General features: G+C 35.4%; 1 protein-coding gene across 1 annotated transcript; it reads right to left on the bottom strand.

The window, feature by feature from the left end:
• Window positions 1–24,305: 24,305 nt before the first annotated feature.
• Tram1l1 (translocation associated membrane protein 1-like 1) lies at window positions 24,306–26,351 on the bottom strand (the record flags this gene model as incomplete). The annotated part of the gene is given in 1 exon segment (XM_005386808.2): window positions 24,306–26,351. A coding segment is annotated over 1 exon segment (1,122 nt). The 3' UTR covers window positions 24,306–25,162.

The raw sequence follows: 26,351 nt of genomic DNA, 5'->3' as shown, positions 1-26,351 counted from the left end.
CAGACCAGTAATCTGTAATAAATTTTATTTTGTAATAAGCCTCTCTCATCCAAAGAAAATTCAAGACAAGGTGGGTCATTGCTGAGTATTACTAAATATTTAAAGAACAAATATCCCTACTTCTTAAAATATTTCCACAAGATAGAAGAGGAAGTGGAGACAATGTGACTGAGGTTGTCATGGTCTTCCATCATCCAGAATTGTTCTTACAGAGCTGGAAATACTACTGAGCCCTGGGCTACAAATCAAGATGGTATCACCTCTAGTATATTCCCTTCAAGGTCTTGATTATCTTTTTATGTATAGCATCTAAAAATGTCTGTGAATATTTCCAAAAACTTAATATTGAGACTAAATTTTAATAATACTTAGATTATGAGGTACCTGTATTCATACAGTGAATTGTATTTAAAAAATAAATCTAGTTTAACTCAATCATGAAGAATCTAAACTTCCATATAAAGTATGAATTGCATTAGTCTAAAAGTTCACTGGTATTTTGAAACAAGAGTAATACAACATAGCATCATTTCATTACAGTATATTAGTAATACAGAGTAATGAAGCTTATTTTAGTGTGTTGGTATGTGCATGTTACATATCATGATCATTTTCAATACCGTTACCATCCGTTGTCTTAACTTCCTCCATTCTCTAGATCATTTTCTCCATTTCTAAAAAGTTTCACAGTTGTAAAGATGATGTTTTCTTTCATATGAGAAATTTAAAATAAAATAAATACATAAATAAAAGAGAGATAACAGGGAAGTACATATGGTCTTCTGTAGAAATCATCACCAGCCTTTTTCCATCCTGTCAAGGAATATTACAGACATGCTAAATAAAAATACAGCTGAATCTTTTTGTAGCACAAAGATGCCAACTATATATTGACTATAAACATAGGCAAATGTAATATTTATAAAGGCGAAATTGTCTTAACAGAAAACAGTACTAGGGGCTGGGGATATAGCTCAGTGGCATAAGTGCCTACCCGGCAAGGTTGTGAGTTCTATCCCTAGTACTGGAAAAAATAAAAAATAAAAAATAAAACCAGAAAACAGTACTTTTTTGCTATGAACATGTGGCAGAAAGCCATCCAGGTAGGCAGTTCACTTCTCAGGAGGCCAGCAGATTTATTGGGAAATATCATTTTCTCTGATTTATTTTTATATGGTTCCCCCCAAAATAGTTTCAAATCAGAACCTATAATGTGCCTCACTCCTTGTCAGTGCAACTATAGTAGCATCTTTCTGTTAGAGCCTTCATCCTAGTTAGGTGAGGTCTTCTACATCTCCCTTGGCTTTGTCCACAGCATGTCAAACAATATTGTTTAGTAGACAGATGTCTATAGGTATAAACCCATGGGTATTAGTACCGAGTGGTATTCACTACTTATTGTCAACTTGTGATATTTCTATAATCTTGAAACTGATCCCAATATTAAATACTTCTGTTTATATAATTTGTGGCAACATTTTCTTGCTAAACTTCTTGTCTCATTCCTCTGTCAAATTAATTAATGCATTTCTAACCTTTAAACTCAGCCTCCTGCAAAGGCTCAGGGAGCAGACAAAACGTAGGACAGTTTTTTATAAAATGAGTGGCCTGTAGTCCATTTCTCAATAGAGTCCTCATTTCCACCTGAAACCTTTTGAGTCTGGCCTTTACTTTCCATATTTCTACCATAATTTTTGTATTGTCAGCCCTCAGCAGAACTGCCCACTGAGCTCCATTTAATGCACTCTAGTTATGGCTCTAGTTGGTATAGCCAAACTGTTCCAAATTCCTCCCACAAATCAAATGCAAAGTATTCTAAAGCACATCACAGTTTTGTGTAGTCACAGAAATAGCCTCATTTTTCAGGACCAGTTTTTTATTAGTCTTCCATTACCATAACAAAATATTTAAGATAAAAATTTAAGAAAATAAGGTTTGTGTGCCTTACATTTCAGAGGTGGCAGTTCATAGTACTGGTTCTATTGCTTTGTGGGCAGGCAGCACATCATAGAGGAAACAAATATTAGAGCAAATTTTCTCACTTCGTGGTTCAGGGGCAAAGAGCTACAGAGAAAGGGTTGGGGTCCCATTGTCCCCTTTAAGTTCAGGCATCTCACTGCTTTCCACAAGGCCCACCTTTTAAAGTTTTCACCGTCTCCCAAAGTACCACAGGCTGCTGAGCAAGCCTTTGGCACATGTGCTTTTGGAAAAAATTCCAGGCACAAACTACAGCACTAGTGTAGATGGAAGAGGAATGAATATTGATGAAGAACATTGAAAAGAATCTGTATATTTCATCACCATAGCAACAGCGTGCAGGTACAAAGACAAGAATCTGCAAATGTACTCAGAAATATTTATTTCTTTGGAAAGAAATACTTCAAGTTGCAACTTTAATCATTTTCATCATATTTTGAGAAAATAATTTTACTATTTTTCATGCTAAATCAGCTTCTATATTTTGACATCAAGTTGACACATACACATTGTATATGAACCAAAGCGTATTAAACTGAAGCAGCTTGCTTTTTCTTCTTGTTACTATAAAATTTCTAGTAGTTTTTTATTAACACCATGATTTTTAAGGTAATTTAAAACTCAATTTTGTGAAAGCTCCTGTTTTACCAAATATTAATTCATAATGTGAAGGTAAGAAAATGAAAATAAAATATTTAATGAGTATATACAGATTTAGTTTTTATGCATACAAATTTTAAAGCCAAATTTTCATTTTCTTGAGTCTGACTATATTAGTCATTTTACTGTTTGTATTTGCAAATGTGATATACAAATTAGAAGCAATCAGGCAAACATACTTAAAGCCATTTGTCTTTTGCTTATTATCATCAAGAATAACAATATAAAATTTTTGAATTCATAAAGCTTCAAAATGTACTCAAAATACTTAAATCATTACAAGGCTTTTCAAGATCATTATTGAAAAGAGAAAATATTTTTATTATTATGATCACTTTTTCACTTAGAAATATCAATACAAAGTATTTTTCATTAGTTCTTTCAGTAGCAGAGAGATTGACAAGTAGCCTGACTCAACTCTTAATGACACTCGAGGTAACATTTGAGCTGAGCAAGATCAAAAGATGAGAAAAAAATCAAGAACTTTCAAAAACCAGCATTTATTAGCTTTGTTAAATAAATAGCTAAATGAGGGGAGAGAATAAGTCAGTTATAATTTAGTAATTTGTGAAATACATCGATGAAATTCTCATAACATCTGTATTATTTTTATCTAAGAAAATTGGATGTACACTAACTGTGTGTATTTCTTTGAACACAAAAACAAGTCAGTGCCACCTCCATCTTCTGTCCTTCACATATGGATGCTGTGACACCATGTGTCTGAATAGGAAGAATGTTGCTATATTTAGAGGCAAAGGAATTTTGACTGAAAAGCAAATGATCCTGTAACTGTCAACTTTTGATTTCTGGTTTTTAACAACCCTGCCAGGATCATCGTGCCTTCGATAATCCAGTCACTTGGCACAAGTCATTGCACTCCTTTGGCTAATGCATCAGCAATACATGAGTTTTGAGGCTAGGAGTGTTCTCATGATACATTCAAAGAAACCTGTTTTGAATGTATCAGTTCAATTTCAGTCCTCTGTAGGGCTATTTGCCATGTAAGTAGAGAAATAAATGAAAGATAATGTACTGCACATTATAGAAATAAAGCAAACAGTCCAACAGTGTGAAATGGCATGGGTAATCATCGATTCCAATATTTCACCCACTGAAGAAGTTCTTTCTCCATCACCCACTTGAAGCTGGACATATGTTACTTTCGGCTAGATCTAATCTTTTCATAAGACAATTCGTTTATGCTTTGTGAGGTTCCACTAACTGGAAGGTTCTCTTTCATTAGTGTTTACAGTATAGAACAGTAGTTAAGGGCAATGGTCCTGGAATAAAATTTTATGCGAGTAAATCAAGGATCTGCAATTTATTGGCACTCTACTGTGTTTGTTATACTACTTTTCTGTTTTTCAAGCCATTCCAGCCGTAAAACAGGAATTAATACTATGCTTTATTTCTGGGACTTACTTCATTTTTCATACCTACTGACCACCCTCTTATTGCAATTCTTTTCTTTTTATTTCTATGTATTTATATATTTAATTTTCCTATCATTCTTATTTCATTTCTTCTCAATATCTTCCTTCTGTAGCCATCCCTTGCATTTATTTTCCTAAGTGCTGGCATTTGGCATTCTGTTCTTGCTATGTATATCTTCCTCATCACCTCAAAATGACATTATAGCTCTATATACTAAATAAAGATGGCCCCAGAGCAACATAGCTAACAAAATAATCATCATTAAATGTCATATTTTCAGCAAAATTCACACAATTCAACTTTGTCTGCACAAATATCTCAAGACAACAAATCTGTAATATAACAACCTTCTCCTGTTTTCCTTTCTCCAGTGAGAGAGTTAAGCAGCAACTCCTATTTTGGGATGCTTTTCTCTCCTTTTAATGAACCATACTCACTTACAGAGTCTACTTTCTTAATACCTATTATATTCTTTCACTTATCTCATTTCCTTTTGCAAATGTCTTTCTTTTTGGATTATTCCAATTTTAACTAAGCTTTCTGTATATTTCTCCCACATTTTGTTTCCTAATGTTTACTGAATCTTGCTCATTAGATTATGTCCATGAAATAAATCATTTGTTTCTGGCTCTTCAGAGAATCCCGGCACCCTCAAATTCCATAACATGGAGCCAAAACCACTTCGAGATCTGGTAGGTACCAAGTTTTACACATTAGTCTCCTGCCAATTTGTCATATGTTCCCTTGCTCTCACCTACATAAAACTATGTGCTTCTCTGGAAATGACTGTTAGGGAAATACATCACACTGCCCTGTTCCCCTCTCTGTATTTGCTGTCTACAACACAACATACGTGTCTATTTGTTAGATAGCCAAATAAACTCCATCACTGGTGTGTGTGTGTGTGTGTGTGTGTGTGTGTGTGTGTGTGTGTGTATTATCTGCCCTTTATGCTTCGCTTCTCATCATATTTATGAGTCTATTTCTATGTGCATACCATCTCTTTGTGGCACTGACCTGCACATCCATGATTCCTTCCCTGCACTGAATCATCCTTTAAGAACTACGAGGTTCAACATTGTTTTTCCCAGTAATGGAAAGCATACAGAAAGTAACCCTAAAATGGTGTTGCAGTGGTATCTTATTTTATGAATGTAATTTGCTTGAGGATTTTGGGGAAGATGACTGAATTTGGGTTTGTGTGGGGAGACGGCCAAGGTTTTGTTTGTTAACCATTCAGAGTTTGTGAACAGAAGCAAAATTTTGCAGAATGCTTTTGTTTGCAAAACTGTTTATAAAGAGAAATAGTCATGAGCTGAGGTATTACTGTATTTGAAGAGTAAAACCACACAGAGGAAAATTTAATGACTCAAGATTTATCTCAACACATAACATCAACATATTTCCTGAATATACCTAAATAAGGCATGGCTTCATTCTCTTGTCAGGGAAATATATTCCATCACACAAATGTTGATGGTACTGTTTGGAAGCTCTACCATAAGCACTGATGAACAGGGCACCTCACTGAAATAGAGTCTACAAAGAAATAATTTTATTGAAGTTATATTTGGATTCTTTAATATATTTTTTTCTTGTTCAATCTGCCTTTTTAAATGTATATATCACCCCATGATATCTACTAGGAAAAATACATACTTCATCCATTCGATCTCAATTCCTAATATAAACTTTCCCCTATTTTGAGTTTCCCATAGTCACATAAAACTAAACCTTATTTATGAACTTGTGATCTATCAAACCCAATATATTTCCATTATTTTTGTAGATTTAGCTTAGGCATATAGCATTTGCTTTATGGTAAAATTTTCATATAGCCACTAATATTCTCGCAAAATTCTTTTCTGGTGCCTTGCTTACTTTTTTCTTATTGCTGGGACAAAATATCGGACACCCAAAATTAAGGAAGGAAAGGTTGGGCCTGGAGGTAGCTCAGTGGCATAAGTGCCTGCCTGACAAGCACAAGGTCCTGAGTTCGATTCTTGGTAACAAAAAAAAAAAAAGGAAGGAAAGATTTATTTAGATCACAGTTTGTGGAGGTTTCAGTCCATAATCAGCTGGCTCCAAGGCAGCGTGGCATGGCACAGGGGCAACACTTCAAGGTGGCAGAAGACAGCAAAAGCAGCAACAATGAAAAGCGGGAAAGCAAGCCCCTTTTCCTCCCTTGTATTGTATGCATGCTACCCACCCACACTATCTCTGTGCCCTCATCTTCCACAAGCTCAGGATGTTTACAAAGTGTAGACCCTGGCCCCTGCTGAGTCACTAAATTAAGCTTCTAACATTTCCAATCTCAAATTGAAACAATGTATCAACCATTACAATCTACTCCTTGTCAACTTGGAAACAAACACATTTCTTTGAACCTGTTTCCAGATACAAAGACATACTTATTCTTACATTTCACAAATTGAACATTATAACAATCCTTAAGAATCAGTATTAAGTCTATCAACATGATATTACCTTAGAACCATAATATTTTGCCCCTGTTCTTCCCCAAAGACTCTGCACATCCCTTTATTCAAAAGGCATTTAGTGGATCTGCAAGAGTTGCCAAAATCCTAACAGTTTCAGCACTGCTGAAAAGTTCAAGCCCCAAGTCTCCTCCAAGACTTAAGGCAGACTCTTTGCTGCAAACCCCTGTGCAAATGAAAAGTTAAACACTTACAACATTCAATGGAACGAGATACACATTTTCATTCCAAAAGTTACAAACAGGAGATTGCAAAGGATTGGGACCAAAGCAAGTCCAAAATCCAGCAGGGGCAAATATTAAGTCCTGGAGTTCCATGTTCAGCATCTAAAGCAGTTGTGGCCAATTGTGAGTTCCAAATGGCTTGAGTGACTCCACCCTTATGGCATTTCTGGTAGTTACAGATCTCACAGCTTCTCCCTTGGGCCTGCTTTGCTCCTTCCTTGCAGCTTTCCTTAGATGATCTATATATCTGGCTTTTCCAAACTTCTGGTGTCTCCACTGTACCTTCAGCTTCATAATCATAGGTTCACACACTGCTGTTTCAGCGGCGCATTGCCTGGCCTCCCAGACCTTCTGAAATCAAGGGGGAAGCGCTTTTAACCCCATAATTCTTGCAGTCTGCACGCAACTAAAACTAGAGCAACATGGATGATGCCAAGGTCTGCTGCCAGTTGGAGTAGTAGCTAGACTTTCCTCTCTCTTGGCTGTAGGGGTTGATTGCCTGGATTTATAATTCTGTAGAAATGAAAGACATCTTCAATCTAACTGATAATAACTGTGAGGTCCTAAATCCCTTATTATGAACGCTTTTTCATATCGTGCTTCTCGGTTTTACTTTTCCAGTGAAATCTGTCATAACGCTTGGCTGTTTCTCAACTCTCACTTTCAGTATCCCTGTGTTTCTGCGTTTCTTCAACATCCCTGTACTTCTGCTCCCATCTGCACATACTACCAACCTGGGTGGGTCTATCTAAGCACAAACGTTCTCCATCTTTTGGGCTGCTAAGCCTTCCTGGAGAAAATTACATAACTCTGCTGAAAATGGCAGATTTACAGTTTTCAATTTCAGCCAAACCGTTAAAATTGCTTGTCATTCTTTTCACTCAAGTGACTTGGGGTTTGATATCCCTGACCTGTTCAATGGTGTGAGCACAGCTCTGTCATCCACAGCATCTTGTATTATTCTAGGGTGTCAAGAAGAGCCATTTGCACACACTCACTTGTTAATTTATGAACTGTAGTCACCACACTGTGTTACACCGTCATCCTTCGCGATTTCTGCTTCCACTTGCTCTCACCAGCCTGCGCACAGGTGCTCCTGGCAGCCTCTTCACTGCCAGTTGTCATCATGAAATGTCAGTATCCCTGTGAGGCAGCTGTCACACATGGTTCCATGTATTTCTTTTTTTGTAAAATCAGTATGGTATAGAACATTTTAAAAGAAATAAATGTTTCAATCAGGTTATGTATTAGTGACTAACTCTTCTATATATGATTATTGCAAGCCCCTACCCTTATGAAACATATGAAAGATCTCTGACAGATTCAAAGAAAGTAAAATATCATGACTTTTTTTTCCAAACAGATCTGTAATTATACCGATACATGTAATAGGCAAATAGTTTCCTATTAAAGATAGAATGTCTTTGTCCTTTAGTTCTTATTCTTATTGTGCCAGGGATTGGTCCCAGCACTTAATTTATAAGGAGTAATTATAATAATATGAATACAGCTTTTTAGTTTACCCACTATGAGTGCTCTGGGTAATCTCTCTGTTTTACACTGTACTTGAAATTAAATATTATTAGTTTAATTACAAAGCATTCACTTACATATGAAATACTATACTAGACACTGTGTTCAAGAAGGCAAAGGTGTTTGTTTCCAGACAAGCCATGGTCTGCCAAAGCACTTCACATTAAGAAGACCAAGAAGAAAATATTGTTCCGAGTATAAGTTATATTCCCTTAATTTACATTTTCAAAAGAGGAACATTATTGTTAAGAACAGATACGCACTGTCTCAATTTACAACAGGAAAGTTGAAAATTGCAGAGAATTTGAGTCACCATAATGTTTGATCACCAGGATCTCACCAAGCATATGAATGTATATTTTTACTTTTATTTGCCATATTAAACAGAGGGCCACCCATTGCAAACAGGAAGCTAAAATCATTGAAGGAAAACAATTTTTTTTTAGGAAAACAATTTTTAAAAATGAGTAAATATAGTACCTGTCATGTTTATAATACAAAAATTATTGATAATCTACCACAGGAAGAATGAGTTCTTCATAGTTGTTACCCAAAACAATACACCAAGTTCAAATGAATAATTTAATCATATGTTCAATTTAGCTTAGCATTGTACAAATTAACCTGAAGTATAAGGAATAATGAAGGATAGTATAATTCTTTCATTTTTGAATGCTATGTAATACATTGAAACAGTATATTAAGACTTGCATATATCTACCAAAGTTATTTTTCATGAGTTTGTCATATTTAAACAATGTCAAAGCATGTCACTAGGTTGATAATACAGTGGAAATGTTGATTTTGTTAGTTACAGTATTTAAGAAAGTACTTACTTTCTGTGAAATCAAGATATTCTTGTTCCTATTCTGTAAATACTTTTATGAGTATATAAACTTCTAACATTGAAATAAAAGACATAAGCAATGAAAAACAATGTACCAATGCTTTTATAATATATTTATGTCACTGTGTCTATGTGTGCATGCATAAACGACCACCAATATACACAATTACACACATACACATAAACACATCAAGTAGACTTTTATCCAAGTTAACATCTGTCTTAGTTACTTTTATCATTGTTGAGACAAAATACCCAACACCCAAATTTAAAGGAAGAAAGGTTTATTTGCTCACAGTTTGTAGAGGTTTCAGTCCATAGCTGGTTGGCTCCAAGGCAGGGTGGTATGGCAGAAGGACGTTGTAGAGGGGAAACAGTTCATGGCAAGCAGAAGACAGCAAAAGCAAGCAATAGACAAGGGACAATAGCAGCTTCTTTCTGTCCCTTTTATTTTCTATCTAGACTGCCTGGCTTAGGGCAGGTGCCAAACCAATCAGTGGACTAATTTAGTAATTTCACACCCTTAAGTCTAGCGTCACACATTCTAGATCCTGCCAGCTCTGACAAAGCCCCATCTATGACTCCATGAGCCTTTGGGGGGATATTTAAACATAAGCCTTAACAACAGCTAATTATAGCAATAAAAATTGGAGCTTCACAGTCATCCAATTTTCTTATTAAACACCATTATGATCTTTTCCTGAACTAAGTACAATATGTTAAATTAGCAGAATGCTGTCTTTTTTCATACTATAAATATTCTCTGAGGGAAAGAGTGATGCTTTCTTGAAACAATTTTGCCATCTGGCAAACAGACATTTTCAGCATGAAACGAGACAAAATGGATTCCTAGCTGTTACCTGTTTTATTTTGCGTGTAGCCCTGTGTTATGATACATTTAAAATAAGATGCCAAATCCAGACTGACATTAGAGACGGAGTAAAGCTTGATATTTCATGAGAAACTGTCACCTTCCCTCTCCTTGTCAAATTACCAGCTGCTTCCTTATGACTTGTTTAGTCTAAGGGATTACTGGTAGGCAGAGCTCCACTTACAAAGGTCTCAGTAGGAAAAAAAATTAAAAAGAAAGGTCTCAGTAGCATATGACTTGGAGAACTGTGAGGGGTGAGTAACAGTGGAGGGATGTGAGAAAGCCATTTGTTTTTGGGAAATCGAATTTCATTCTCTTAATTACTCAACTTACTTTAGGAACTTTTCCTTGTAGATAAATCAATAATTGAAAAATTTCATTCTGAGCTAGGCATGAAAAGGCAAGTTAAACTCCTCAGAATAATTTCCATGAAAAATTGAGTCTTCGAACCTTAGGCTATAGCTTTGAGGGAAGTTTTTATTCTGTTACTAGCTAGAGCAATATTTTATCTTAGTAGTTCTTTGTTTCTAATTTAATTTAATTTACATTCTTCTGTATATGCAAGTAGATAAATGTGAATGTGTGTGTGTGTGTGTGTTCACACAAGTTCAGAATACAGAAAGAAACCGGTAGTCATTGTGGCCTGCCTTCATTTTTAGCTACCTAAAAAATAAAACTGCTACAAATTTATTCTATCAAGCCACGTATTTGTTGGAAAACTATTTACTAGATGGCTCAGAAAATTGAGGCAATCACCTTTTCGCAGTTCTTTGCCCAAATAGAGTATCTTATTGTTTTAGTCTCAAGGAAACCGGGAGTATACATAATTCTACCCTGATCTATATAAAAGCTGAGACAAAAGAAGGTGCTCCTATTCTGGCGTCTGATATGAAGCAAGTAGCACACAGGTGAAAGGCAGTGCATAGTGACTCACCAAGGCGCACTCACGGGATGTGTCCAGTACGTCTGCTGACGGTGGTAGGTGCGTCCAGCAGCAGGCTGGGTGCTCCTCAAGGCCAGCTGTGCCCCTGTGCACTGCGACCCAGTTACTCCTCCCATTATGTCTCCTTCCATTACGGATGCAGGTCTTACAGCCTAGAATTCCTGTCGGTGTCCTGTTTGTCTTGCTGCCTAGCAACATCATGAGCTAATCAATACACAGTTTCTTCAATATTTTTCTTAAATTAGAGATTCTATTCCCTCCTGATTTGAGAAACTTAATCAAAATAAATTACAAAATTATATTCATAGAAGTGAATTATTTAAATTTTTTTAAATTTTAAAATTTAAAATTATTTCATCTTTCTGATAATCAGGAAGCTTTCATCTAAATTATCAGCATTGGGGGCTGGGGATTTAGCTCAGCAGCAAAGCGCCTGCCTTGCAAGCGCAAGGTCGTGAGTTTGGTTCCCGGTACCGGAGAAAAACCAAAACCAAAAATAAATAAATAAATAAATAAATTATCAGTATCATCTTTTTTCTTTAAGTCCCTTTCATTTCATGTTAATCTAACCACAACCATTTCTATTGTATAGAGTATATTTTCCTTGACTTCAGTTTTGATTGCTTATGTCTTACACGTGTTGATGTGGCATGAAGACAGTGTGAAGTGTTAGATATTTTTGAAAACCAGCCCAATAATCTTCATCCTTTAATAGAAAAAATAGACTAAATTAGGTTTAAGCCATGAGTGATAATTGTTATTTTTTAATTTGTAGCCCTAGGCCATATTTTGTATTGTTTTTCTTTTCCATTTTCTTCTTTTAAATATTTGAGTAATTTTCAAATTCCAGTTTTTCTTTTTAATAAAACATTTAAATATTTAAATAATTCTTTCAGAATTATTTAACAAAAGTCTGTTCTTAATAAGCTCTGAAAATATCCTTCAAGTATTCACTCAATCTTTCTATAGGCCAGAACAAGTGTACCTGGACCTGTCTGGCACAGGCTTCAGATGTATCTTAAGGCTAAAGCACAGAATTCTGAGGTTCCAAGATAAGTCAAGAAGATTCACATGAAAACAGGGCATAGTGTCTGAGCAGTATATCCCAAAGGCCCTATAGATCTCCAGAGTTGTCAGGCAAAGTGAAACTGAAGATAGGCCAAGTAGACATTCTGAAGTCACAGTATCAGGGCAGAAACATTTTCTCTCTTCTCTGTCAGGCCCTCTATTCAAATGCAACCAAGCATTCTCATTCTGGTCTCTCTCTTTCTGTCCCTGTGCTGTTTTGGAATCATCTCTTTCCAGTATAACAATGATTTTTTTTTTTTTTTTGGTCTTTTTGAGAAAGAGTCACTCTATGCAGTTCAGGTTGGCCTTGAGCTCACTTTGTAGCCCAGGCTGGCCTCAAACTCACAATGATTCTCCTGCCTCAGCCTCCTGAGTGCTGGGATTACAGGTGTGTGCCACCAAGCCCTACAAAAGTTTTGGCTCTCTTGAGGTTAACTGAAAGGCGCCAGCTAGGCAGGGCAGACATAGTTTTTTTTTTGTTTTGTTTTGTTTTTTGTTTTTTGGTACCGGGAATCAAACTAAGGACCTTGCACTTGCCAGGCAGGCACTTGTGCCACCAAGCTAAGTCCCTGGCCCCTCCAGTATATCAATGATTTTGAATCTCTTTTCCTATATTTATAATTTATTAATTTATCTCATTATGTTTTGCATCTTTCATGTAGACTTTCTCTAAAGTTTCTAATTTCAGTTTTTCCAGGGGATTTTTTTAGTTTCCTATTTCCTGAATGCACAAAGTTGGTCTTCTTTGAATATGTTAGCACCTCTTAATATTAGTATATAAAAGTCTGCTATACCGTATGTTCAGGTACTTTTCTAAATATTCATGAAAGTTTAATTCTTTAAAATCATTTTGGAAGTGACTTCAGCAATTTCCTGAAAATTAAATGGATGAAATTCTTTTAGCTAAATAATCTCAGGAACCTTATATCTCCAATTCTTATTTGAGAATTATTCTGTTATATCACAGAAGAGAGATTCCATAAACAGAAAATCACGGTTTTGGGCCAGGAATATAGCTGATCAGCACAATGCCTGCCTGCCAAGCACGAAGTTGTGAGTTCAATACCCAGTACTAAAAAACAAACAAACAAAAAAAAATTCACACAAGAATCATGCTTTTATTGAGTGACTTAAGTATTTTCTCTGATAGACTTTCAAAGGAATATTGGCCAGTAATATTAAGTATTCTTTCATTTGCCTTTATGTATTTTTATCACACACAGATCCTTACAAATGATCTGCTTTACTATTTTCCTTCTACAAATTAATACTCATTTTATATCCTACAGTCTGGTTTCATCTATCATTCATATGATAATGCCTTTCCAAAATGTACCTATTTCTAAGCTCTTTCTCACTATCTCATGATGTGTACACTATTAATATTGGCAACCTATATTTTAATGATCTTAATGTTTTATAAGAGCCTTTGAGGTTTAAAACATCAAAAATATGTTAATTTACTTTAGCTCACAAACTGATTTCTCTACCTATACTTTTATATTAAAAGATACATCCACCAACTGCTAATTTGCTCAAGTGAAATTTTAAAAGTTACACATCTTTGGAACCCATTTTCTCTCATTATACATACGTAGAAGTAACAACATCTACTGAGACTATACTAACAGTTTTTAGAACTGTAATCTTCGTTTTCATTACAACTTCAGCATGGATTTCAGTAATTCTTTTTGCATAGTTCTATGCAATAGTGTTTGAATTTACTAGCTCCTCTTCATCCCTCTAATTCATCATCCCTACGAACACCTCAAATAAGTCCCCATTTTATTATTCTGGTAAAATATTTTAATCAATACTATTTAGTATGGTATTCAAGGTCATTCTTACCTCATTTATCCTTTATAATTAAGCAGTGCTTTTAGTCCTTAAGAAAATGTCTTCTCTTAGTTTGGAAACCATACTTATGCTCATTTCTGCCTCCAAAAATTGTATCCACTGTTCAAACTGTATAACTATCATTTCTTGTATGTATGTGTTTAGTTGTCATTGTTATTCTGTATGGTTAGGGATGGAGCCAAGGACTTCTGTCATGCTAGGCAATTGTTCTACCACTGTGCTAATCTCCCAGTTCCCTTGAGAAAGCCTCCTCAAACCAATGACATTAGACTAGCTTCTCACAAAGTATGAATAACACATCCAACCACATTTCTTATCATAGTGTGCTTGAAAACTATTCCATTTCTTCCACTCACCTGTGAGCACAGTGAGAGGAATGGCTACCACTTTTCCCTTTAAGCTACAGGTCTAATCATAGCACTGGGCTCATCTGGCATTCAGTTGATATCTTCACAGTTGATAGTCAAATTGAATTTTAATTTCATATGATCAAAAGATAAGATGATTTAGGTGTAATTTTTAGCAGGTCATGATGCTATATGCCATGAAATTTAGGGCACATAATGCACCATAAGATTTCTGTTCTCAAGTAGTTTATAGACTAATTTGTCACAAAAGAGCAAAACTCAGTAAAGATAACAAAAGTAAGATATTTACCATCACCAATACTTATTATAGAGAAGAGAATAATTTCCAAAAGAGTCCATGGGGCATTTACCCTAATAATTCTTCGATCTATCATACCTTTTTACTGTTAACCATAATGATGCCTTATTTCTGGACTATAAATAATGCCATATGCATAAATAAGAATGATCTTTCAGTACATGTTTTCAGTACATAACGATTCCATTCACCACGGAAACTTGATACATGTACGGAGTGCATTTCAGTTTCTTCCTCCTCTTTCACTCTTCTCCCTCTCCACTGTCTTCATCTCTTGGTCCCTTTCCTTTTGCAAAAGATATATCTTCTTGTTTCAAATTATCTTTTCTTTTACTGTATATGTACATTTTGGGCTTCTCATATAAGAGAAATCAGTCAATATTTAAGTGTGTGCTCCTGATGTATTTTATGTAACATTATGGTCTGAAGGTGCATCATTTTTCTTAGAAATGAGCTAAATTTTCCTTTCTTTATGTCAGAGTACTACTCCAATGTATATAAATACTACATTTCCTTTTTCCATTCATCTTTTTAAATATATAGGCTGTTTCCAAATTAGCAATAATGATTAGTGCTGCCAAAACATTGATATAGGTGTAGAAAAGTCTTATCCAATTAAAAATAAATAAATGAGCAGTTTTCAAATAGACACTTTTAGTTCCACAAGTTTTCAGATGGTGTCCATGATATGCTTACAGTGTAGTGGGGGACAGAGCTAAATACACATAGTTTAAAACAATATAGTAATTATTATGGTGGGCAAGATCATAACATAATAAGAGAGGTCAAAACTAGCTCACACAGCTGTGAAGCTTTGATATATTTGGGAAAGTTGATGATATGTTAATATTTCAATAGTGCCATGGAAATTTCACTTGTTACTTTCTCTAATTTCTTCAAAGACATAAAGTAAATATCCTATCACATATAATTTATTTGATAAACTACAGGGATTTCAAAAATAAATATTATAGTGTGTTAAATATTAGTGGTTATGAGTAGTTTTATTTCAAAAATCTTTACACATGAGTTAATTTGACAAAACCTTAATAACACAATTTATTTGTTCTTCCTTCAATACTTTGAGATAATAGTCTATGGCCATACCACCCTGAATGTGCCTGATCTCGTCTGAGATAATATAATGAAGAAGAAACATAAATTAGTGATAAACTTTAATAATTGCAATAATTGAAAACTTTTTATAATAAAAAGGTGATTAACTCTAGAAATTAAAAGTCTGTAAAGCAAAATTTGTATTTTTTCAATACTAATGTATATACAGCACATTGGTTTCTTGCGAGTTGTCCAGTTTAGTTAAAGTACTTCAGTAAAGATGTGTGGGAATAATGAAAATGAGAAAAACACACCTCCCCTTCACTACATTTGTAATTACAACTCCTTTAAAACTATTTCAAAATCAAAACTGAAGGTGTACTTTCATGGAAAACTATTGCCAATTCCTCCCTTTCCATTTCTCTATTTCTTCCTTTATGTTTAAAAATAATTTGGAAGAACTCTGAGATGTAACAGATATCAATGTTTATGGAATTGTGAAGAGGGGGAAGCACAGATAATGTCATTCTCTGAGCCTGCCCATAGGCAGTAAGAGGGCCAGAGTTTCTCTCCTTTAAACAACTGAAAGTGAATGTGAATAAACAATATTTCCCCCAGGAAGGAAAAATCAATCTCTGAGAATTTCACAGGATACATGGTGCTGAGTCCCAGCACTGCACTTTTAAAATGCTGCTGAAGGAAGCAGAGGTCACCCTCATTGCACAGCCCCAGTGGAGAACAAGTGGGCATTGGTATAGATTTCCCTGCCACCACCTGCTTGTCTGACACCTTATTTTGACCCAGAGTGATCCCTTCTTTCCATGATCCAACACCAGATGTATTTTTTAAATAATATCATATTTCAAAGAATCATACAGATGAAGGAACTTTGAAGAGCTTCATTAATCATGGAAAACAGTTAACAACATGAGACTATTTGTAAGTTAAAAATGGAGTTACAGATATCCATTTCAAACAAAGTAGTTGTTAATAACTATCTCAATAATACATTAATCTTTAAATCTAACTGTATTTTGGTAAATACTTTTTTGTAATGTTCAAAATGGTTTTCTTGTGATGTTTTGCACTGAATGTCTCTTTACTGTATTTAATGAATTACTTTCTCCAGGTCTCATCAGCCACATCATTCAAAAAGGCATTTCATTCATGCTTTAATGCTAACAGGTGTAACTTCAGACGTTACCAGCTCTTTCCACTTTCCACTTCTTTCCAGTATATAAGGTTTCCATGACCACAGATACTGATTCTAGCTGTTCCTCCACTGCCACTCGCACTTTGCTATGGTCTCACTTTGATTATCCCCTGAAGCAATGGGTTGATCTTTCTCCCAGTCTCCTTCCTCCAGATCAATGGTTTTCTGGACACTGGTGTTCTCTGGCTGTTTTCATCTGGACACTCCTCTCTGAGCTGTGGGGAGGGACTCAATGTGGCCAAGTCAAGCACATCATCTTCTTCCTTCTGAGCACGTCGTCAGAGCTCTGCTGAAGGCATGATGTTTATTTGCACAGAGCCACTCACCCAACTCTTCTACTGGACTCTTTATAAAGGCCAAGGTTCACTCCACCAATGTTTCCCATTCTAAAGCCAAGCGATTCTCTGCCTTTCTAGGTAACTTTGGACCTTGCATTGAAGCCACTGAAGCTGGTCCTCAAACTGCAGATGATACTGGGCTACAGGTTGCCATTGAGACCAATATTTACCTCCATCACTAACCATCAGTTCTGAAAACTTCTAAGCTCCAAATAAATGTTTTAGAAATTGAGTTTATTTTGGCTACTGAAGGTCTCTTTTCTTTTGAAGTGACGGCAGAATCTTCACTGATACTGTGCAAGTCAAATATACTATTAGTGTCTCTTAGTTCATTGAAAAGGAGGGTGTGTGCTAATATTGATTGGAGAAATCTTTATGCCCTGTTACTCTGAATAATTGCTTTAAAGATAGCAACATGTAATGTATTAACTTTTGTTATTCTCCTATTATTTTGTTAGGAAATTTTGTTTTACTAATTTTATATGAAGAAAATAAAGGTTTTTGTTTCTTTTTTCTTTTTATTACCATTAGTTCTATTTTGTTTCTACAGTAACTATAGAGTGGAAGAAAAGAAAATCCACTTTCAAAGTAAAGCTGAGTGGCAATGTTTTCTAACAATCTAATGAATGCACGTTGTCTTGAAAATCCATTATATCATAGAAATTTGGTTTTGAAAAGTAGGGAGAAAGGAAAAACTAAAATAAAATATTTATGTATTATAATTAGAGGGATATTACTTTCAAGGTCATTTCCATCACGTATTGGTTATATGAATGCATGTGGTATTTGCCAGAATTCAGTTTACCGGCATTTTCATACTTATGTAATTGTTTTTTCCTCTAAAAATGGTAAACTTGGTTAAGATTTTGCTTTGCTATATAAAGCATGGATATAATCTTTTCAAATCTGCCCTATGTATCTTAAAAATATAAGATGAACAAAAACAATTCTATCTTATAGATGTTCATCTTGTTCTGTGATATATAGATTTCCTTGGTTTTGGAATTAAAGAGACTGAATCACACCCAGATTCACTAACACTATAGTAGTATTTTAATCCCAACTTGGAATGTTGTGATAAAATATAAAATATCAGCAATAATTATTTTATTAAAAGATTTGAATAAGTTCTCAATGTGCAATTGCTTAGGTTAACCTAATTTTCAGTAATGATACAGGATTGGATGTGATTGGATGCTAGACTTTTGCTGTAAATACCCGACTACACAAACAAGATGATTGAATCTATGTAATGCTACAGTTGTGGTTTTAACAATTAAAACTTTAAAATCTTGTGCTGTGACCCAAGTATATGGTTGAACAGAAGTAATACATGCGCAACACAAGAAAGAATTGGGGAGGATTTTTAACCATCTGAAGTAATTCTATAATCAAAGCATTCTGGTGCGTGTCTGTAATTCCAGCATTCTGAATTCTGAGGTAGGAGTATTATGAATTTGAGGCCAGCCTGGTCTATAAAGTGAGTTCAAGTCTAACCTGGGTACATAGTGAGAACTTGCTTTTGCTTAGTTGAATAAATTATACTTTTAAACATTTTTGAAGAGTTAATATCAACCCACTGTTCTTTGGGGGTAACTATCCTCTGCTGGTATTGACAATTTCTTTAACTGACTGACAGAGAGAACCATCCTCCTGAACCCTGCACTACTACACGAATGCTAGTCAATACAATGACCAAAGAAAGAAAAGAATGACAAATCTGTGATGTTTCTCACGTTTGAATGGATTTTAACATTCACTTTTCTGAAAAACAAAGCTCAATAAAAAGGGGCAAGGATCAATTAATGCTACTCTTTTAAGTGTAAGGTAGCATGAACTACGAATTTTACTTTGATTTTAATAGTAATACTGTTAACTACAAAGAAAACATAGCACAATTATATATAATAAATACAAATGACATCTTTATATTTATATATGAAATATTCATAGTTTCAAAACCCTGTTGTAGATACATGTTCTAACAGCTGTGCAATAATGTGCAAAATCAAGATTTATTTCAAATAATTAACAAAATGTTATTTTCAAATTGGCAACTTCTGTCATCTGTGCATTTCTTCAGTGGAGTTTTACCACATAGGTTTGTTGTCATCCATTGTCATGTCTTCTCAGTGTCACCTCGTCACTTCTTGAGTAGGCAAATGTGTATATATTATCTAATCCTCTTAACCCAAGAACAGCTACACCACCACCAAAACAAAGTCTTTGACTACATACCTCTTTATTACACAAGGGAATGCACGCACCTTCCAGTTTTCTGCTTCACTTGACAGGACATTTGTGGAACATGCATGTTTAGTATCACATGACATATCCCAAACTTTCCTTTCAGCATGATTCACTAGAGTTCTCATTCTTACCACTCCACAGAAACTGATTCCACAGTTTCCATAGCGACATACCTTTGCCAAGTCCAACCTTCTCAAACTAATCTGAAGGAACTTGAAGTCTTGATCGCATTGAACATAATTTACATTTCTTGCTGTTTGTATTTTAAGTTTCCATGACTTTATAGATTTATTTATTTGGCCTATCATATCAGCCATCACTAGTTTGCATTCTGCAGTGCCAACCCCTTTTGGTCTTTGGATCTTTCTCCTGCCATCTCTTCCATCTGGTGACTTTCTTTCGTTGCCTTTTATTCCATTGCTTGGCTTCTATCTGTAGGAATGCCCCAAAGCCAAGGAGTGAACTTTCTTTTCTCCCACATGTGTACCTGCTTCTTAGACTACCTTGTTCAGAGTCTTGACTTAAATATTACATTTTCTTAATGACTGTGTCCTCCGTAATTTATGTATGAAAATATAGTCCACAGTTACTCTGTATTTACTCAGAAGACCATTTATGTACATTTAATTGTGCTTATGCATCCCTAACGTGCATTATACAATCTGCAAATTTCACATGTGACCTGAATTCATTATACATACATTTTCTGTTGACTCCAATTTACAAATTGGGGAAACATGGATTGCATACTTTTATAGCGTTTAAAAGTCTACAGGGTAGGAGAAGATGAACAGAATGAGTATAGGGGATTTTAGGGCAGTGAAAGAGGTCTGTATGACACTGCAATATTGTATACATGACATTACACATGTGTCAAATGCACACAATGTACACTTCAAGTGAAACAGTATGAACTCTGGGTGTTAATGATGGGCCAACGTAGGTTCATTGGCTGTCACAACAGCAACATGGTGGTGCCAGATGTTGATGACAGGGGAGGCTGTACATGTAGGTTAGGATGAAATGTGAAATCTTAGTGGTGTCCCTTCAAATTTATTATGTACCTAAAACTGCCCTAAAACACAAGTCCATTAATAGCAATGCATGAGAAAAAAATCTATAAATGTGCATACATATGCACATATGTATATATGCATATATGAACATACTCATATGCATAGCTATTGAATGGTGTATTGATACTTTACATATATGGAATGCATATATTTATGTTTATAGTTGTTTGAAGACAAGGTTTTGCTTTGTAGTTCAGGCTGGACTCTGTATGTCTTTCAGGCTGGCCTGCAACTCAAGGCAATCCTTCTGCCACTTCCTCCCAAGTACTGGGGTTGCAAGTGTGCAATACAAATATGGAAAAAGTTTTTATGCACACATATACTCAAAGAAACTACACACTACAAGTATATATGATTCAGTCTTATGGAAGGTTCCTGAGATAGATAATTATCTTTGTTGATTTAAAGGCTTGTAAAACAGGACTCAAAATACGGCTTTCAAAGTTCACAGAACTCTGACACCTCAGCAGGGCACTGACCCTGACTTCACTTTTTAATTATTATTTATAATCATATTATTGGTTTTGTCTGCTGAATTTGTATCAGTGAGACTGGCAAGTATCTTTTAAAAGCGAACAAAGTTTAGAAATTGTATTTCAATATTTGTGTTGAAAATTTTGAAAACTTGTTTATTGGTTTTGTTCATTGGAAGTCTTTTTCAGCAGTTAAGCACTCAGTACTGTAAGAGGATGAAATATTAAATTTTCCCTGGGCTGTAAACACTTTTAAGAGTGCAACAGTTTAGAAGAAATTGCAGCTGGTCTCTGGTAAATGCTGTTTTCTCAGTTCCCTCAAACATGAGATCGTGTGCACTGACGAGTTTATGTGGTGAATGGTGTTTTAGTACTCAAATTGAACCTTCACTTAATTGTCCCTTTGTTTAAAGTTGTTATTTTACCTTAATTATTGAGTAGTCCCATCATTTATTGGTGGCTAAAAAACGTACAAATCATTACTGTGAAGCTTGTGTAAAACCTCATTCCCTTCAAGTTCAACTGAAACTTTTCCAATCTATCACATATTCCCAAGAGTGGGCCACAGAGACATTGGAGTACTTTGCCAAGATGAAAAAGATTAGCTGCCACAGTGATGCTGCTATCACACAAAACAGGATGCCTGCCAAAACAGAAGAAACTGCAGCTGGGCAAACTAAGAGTAGTTCTCAGTGTGTGAGAACTACTTACATGTATAGAATCACAAGGCTGCCAGACATAGTGGAGAGCCTACACAGACTTCATTATAGTACCTGAATGGCAAAATCTAGGTAATATATTGACTATATAATCATAACAAAATTGTTACTTTGTAAATCTGTTTTTTGTGTGAGAAATTTATTTTGTACATAACTGCATGTAGCTAGCAGTCTATTCTGTTCTATTCAGTATGAGTAGTTTCTCATAGGATACACATTTGATCTAAAGATGGTAGTGTAAAAGGTCTATTTTAAATAATTTAAGAATTAGGAGTAAAAAAAATAAGAATTAGGAGTGTGAAATCTCTTCTCCTTTGATCTGATGGTACTAAGAACCAGTTCTCCAACACTGCCAAACTCCAATCAATTCTCCAGCACTACCAACACTGCCAAAACTCTTCACCAGGAAGGTCGGTGCGATCTCCAGATTACCAAGGGCTGTGCTACCAATTAGAAGGCCTTCTCTGCCACAAAGACCCAAATCCCCTCCTGCTCCTCACATCCACTCTCAAGCAGGCTTTCACCCAAGTTTCCTCTAAGAAACTATTCCAATGACATTTCCTGTTTAGAGCACTGGTAAAAAAAACTTCCTGTTACCCATGCAAATTGTTCTTGGTTTAGTTGAGTGAAAAGTTAAAACTTTATTCCTACTTTTCCAAACAAAGAGACTTTCAGGATAGTGTGTCTTCAAGGAATGTTAAATTGATGTGATAATGCAAATTTTGAAACTATTCCAACAAAAATAGGTTGTACTGGCTGACTCTGGTTTCCCATACAAATAAACAAAACATGACGAAAGATAAGTAAGCAATATTAACAAGGTTATGTTTCACTAGTGAAGTAAAATGAAGAGTTATACTAGTCCCTAGGGAATGAAAAGGCTAAAGGTTATTTGTGACTCCTTACAAGATACTTAGGTTGAATGGCATACCCACACTGTTCATTAAAAAAGAATACATATTTAATTAAGTACTAGAAGAATGTTTTCATAGAAAATTATACTTAGAATCCATCCTATGAAACATACAAGGAATAAAATTTGACAACTATTAGAAGCTAATAAATAAAAGCACAACCCTTAAATTTAAGTGGAAACATCTTTGTGACTTATACAGCCTTTGGTGATCAAGTGTTTGTTTAAGCTTTTATGGTGTTAACATCAGTTTTAATAAGCCTCAAATCTTAATGGAGATTCATGGTTCTATGTGGTCTACTCTGGGAGAGACCAAGTAATTGTGTTGAAACTTCTTATGGCACAAGTTTAAGAATGTATTTTTTCAAAGAGAGACTCAATCATTTATATTGAGGTAAATTTCATTTGTAATGTCTTTTCCATAATTTATTTCAGATAGATTTATTTTAGGGCAATATTCATTGAATTCATGAGTGGTTGAGATGTGTCTAGTACTAGTCTCCTTTTTTCTCCTGAACAGCTTTACAACTTTTTGTGATCTTTTAAACTAAAGCAACTTAATCTTTTCTCACTGGAGCATATAAGCAAACTTCCTTCAATCAGTGCAGTGTATTCCTTTATCAAATCAGTTTACTAAAGTTAAACCTTAGTGCTATGGGAATTTAACAAACGAAGTATTTTCTTTCTTACTCTTTATCATGGAGTATTGAGTAAATGAAACCTAAACAGCTTTAATCATTGGCTGACATGTAGAAAGTTAACCTGAGGAGGACAGAGCAAAGAAAACCTTAAGGAAATCAATCTGGGCTTATTTCTATTTATTGGCAAGCCTAATTTAACCTTTGGCATTATCAATTATGTAAGAAAGTTATTTTACCGCAATCATTTTCCAGTTTGAGTCAGGGCTGTACGTATTTGTAAATGAACTATCTAACAGCTAAGACAATTATTATCAGAAGTGGGGTTACAGATAATAAGGTACCATTCTTTAAAAGTGAAGAATGTAAAAAAAGTGCTCCCAGTAATGTAAAAAGGTGATGTTTGTACTACACTCACTAGCTGTTTAATATATAAGTTATATTCCTTTGGACTTCAGAACATGTGCTACCAATATTAAAGTATTAGGTAATTAAAATGAAAAGAAAGAAAAAGTAGACTAATGCATTTTATAGCCAAACTAGAAAAAAATACTATGTTGTTACTTACCTCTGAAAGTAGCCACATAGAGAAAAGTTTCCCAAGAGTTGTTTGTCTATCTGTGATATTTATGCACCAATTTTAATATTCAGGAATATAACTGGCTGGAAAAAATCAAATTATTTAGAAAATTCCTACAAAAAGGCTACCAAAAGTAACAAAATGAGAGATATACTCTGAGAATACAAAATGTGTGGTGTTACCCTAGCATATTTTAAATTACTGTATTTTTAAAAATATATATAAGCAAAATATGGACATGAACTAAAAATGAGGATTAAAGAGCCAAATATATTCACCTCTACATTGTTGCTACAGGCTTCGGTACATATAAATTATATACATATATAATTTCCATAATGTCTCATACAAATAAATGTTTCTCAATTGAAGACAGAAGCAAAACAATATTTTAAAGTTTTTCATGTAACTATTCATCTGATTTTTTAAGTATTTGTTTAACGTATTTAATGTTTTTCAAATGTAGTTAGCTGTCATTCTTTTTATACATGCAAATCAAATTTTAAGTTTTCAAAATCTTTACAGATAAAACAGAATTTTTTCGAAGGTGTTATTGTTACCAAATTTATGAATCTTCATTAAGAATTATTTTAATAAAAACATTAAAAAGACTATTTAGGTTGATTTATTTTCTTCAGTAATATCTATAAGTATCCTTTTACAAGTGTTTAAAATTAATGGAATTATTTTAACTCTCCAGTAATACTTCTATATGAATTAGTTATTTTGATTCAGTACATATGGCAATAAATCTCTATACATGTTATATATTAGTATTTTGACTCTTTAATGGAAATGTATTAACAATTAAAATAAAATGCCCATAAAATAAAATACAGGATTATTTTGTGGTTTTACAAATATTTTGTCATAAATTCTAAGAAAAATAAAAATTAATGAATACTGACATAACTTCTACTTTCATAGATCTTTCCATTCCATGAAAGAACATTAAATTATGAAATCACTGTAACAAATCATTTTGTTAATATCATTAAGATTAGTGGGAACAGGAAACAGTACCATTGAAAAACGAAATTTTGTAGTTATCTCCATAAATCATCACAAAATGATTCTAGGTAAAAATTCAAAACAAATTACGATATTTTGATACTATTTAGATGAATGGCTTAGTCTTAACCAAGATCTTTTTTTCACTCATAATAACCACCCCCCCTCAAATGACTTAAAAAAATGCATTAAACGGGACGATACCAATAATCAAAGAGCACAAACTATTCTGGAAAACAGATCTGTAGCACAAAGAAATCTCATACTAAAGAGTTGATTCCTTTGAAGACACTGATCAGTTAGCTTGTGATTCGTCATAATGATTTCTCTTTCCTCTTTGGGAGAGAGTCTACTCTGTTTGAAGCATCCATTCCATTTTCTGTTCTTTTTCTAGACTTTCCTTTACTCGTGGATCGTTTCTTCTTCACATTTGAGGCCTGCAGAGTAGAATCTTCCACCCACCTCTGGACCCGGACAGTTATCAAAGTCCATGTTATGTACACTTGAATCGAGCAACTGGAAGACAAAACTGCAATTTTAGCAGCCAACACATTAACGTTTCCAGCAAGGGCATCCGTAGTATTCCGAGTTTGTGTCTGTGATCCCGCCAGATGAAACCCCACGGTGACTACGGAAACAATTAAGGTCACAAGTCTCCCTGAAATGAACACAAGGGCCCACAGAGAAACCCCTTTCTGGTATTTTTCATCACTAAAATAAAACAGGCCGCACAGGTGAGAAAGTAATTCAACAAAATAATGCAGCACCAGAAGGAAGAGTCCCAGGTGATTCAAATACAGGAGATACGCTCCAGAAATGTGGAAGAGGTGGAGACCAATGTAGATGAGCTGACCAGGGATGTCTTGCTTTTTGATCTTCTGGAAGTAGAGCTCCGGAAAGCCATGAAACCAGTAGGCCAGCTGTGAGATGTAGAAGAACTTCATCTGGAAGGTCATCAGGGGGTGCGGGTGCGCCCTCCACAGGAGGGAGGGGTCCGCCAGGCAGTTCTCGGAGACCAGGATGCAGGAGCCCCAGACGCAGGACACCACGTAGAACACGCTCAGCTGGCCGGACTCGTTGAGCTTGCTCTGGCGCGCCTTGGTGAACTGCATCCTGCGGCCGATGCGGTCCAGCACGTACTCCTGCAGCGTGGCGTGCGCGATGATGGCCACCAGCATGTAGAAGAACACGGTGGCCAGGTCCCGGGCGCCGTAGTGGTACAGCGTGCGCGCGCCCGCCGACGCCCCTTCCCCCGCGGGCACGGAGGCCCCGTGCTGCAGCGTCAGGAAGACGATGGACACCTCGGCCGTGCCCTCGAACATCAGCCCCAGCACGAAGAACATGCCCACGCACGACGCCATGTCCGCGTGGTTCTGCAGGATGAATTCGTGGCTCAGCACCGGGGGATTCCTGGAGCCCTTCTTCCGGAGCCCCATGGCGGTGCCTGCCGATACTCACCGCCCCGCGGCCGCCCGGGCTACTCCTCACCGCGCCGCCGCGCCC

This window comes from Chinchilla lanigera, unplaced genomic scaffold, assembly GCF_000276665.1.
Source record: "Chinchilla lanigera isolate Chin_1 unplaced genomic scaffold, ChiLan1.0 scaffold00027, whole genome shotgun sequence".
NCBI lineage: Eukaryota > Metazoa > Chordata > Mammalia > Rodentia > Chinchillidae > Chinchilla > Chinchilla lanigera.
This window is presented reverse-complemented; position numbering and strand designations above follow the sequence as displayed.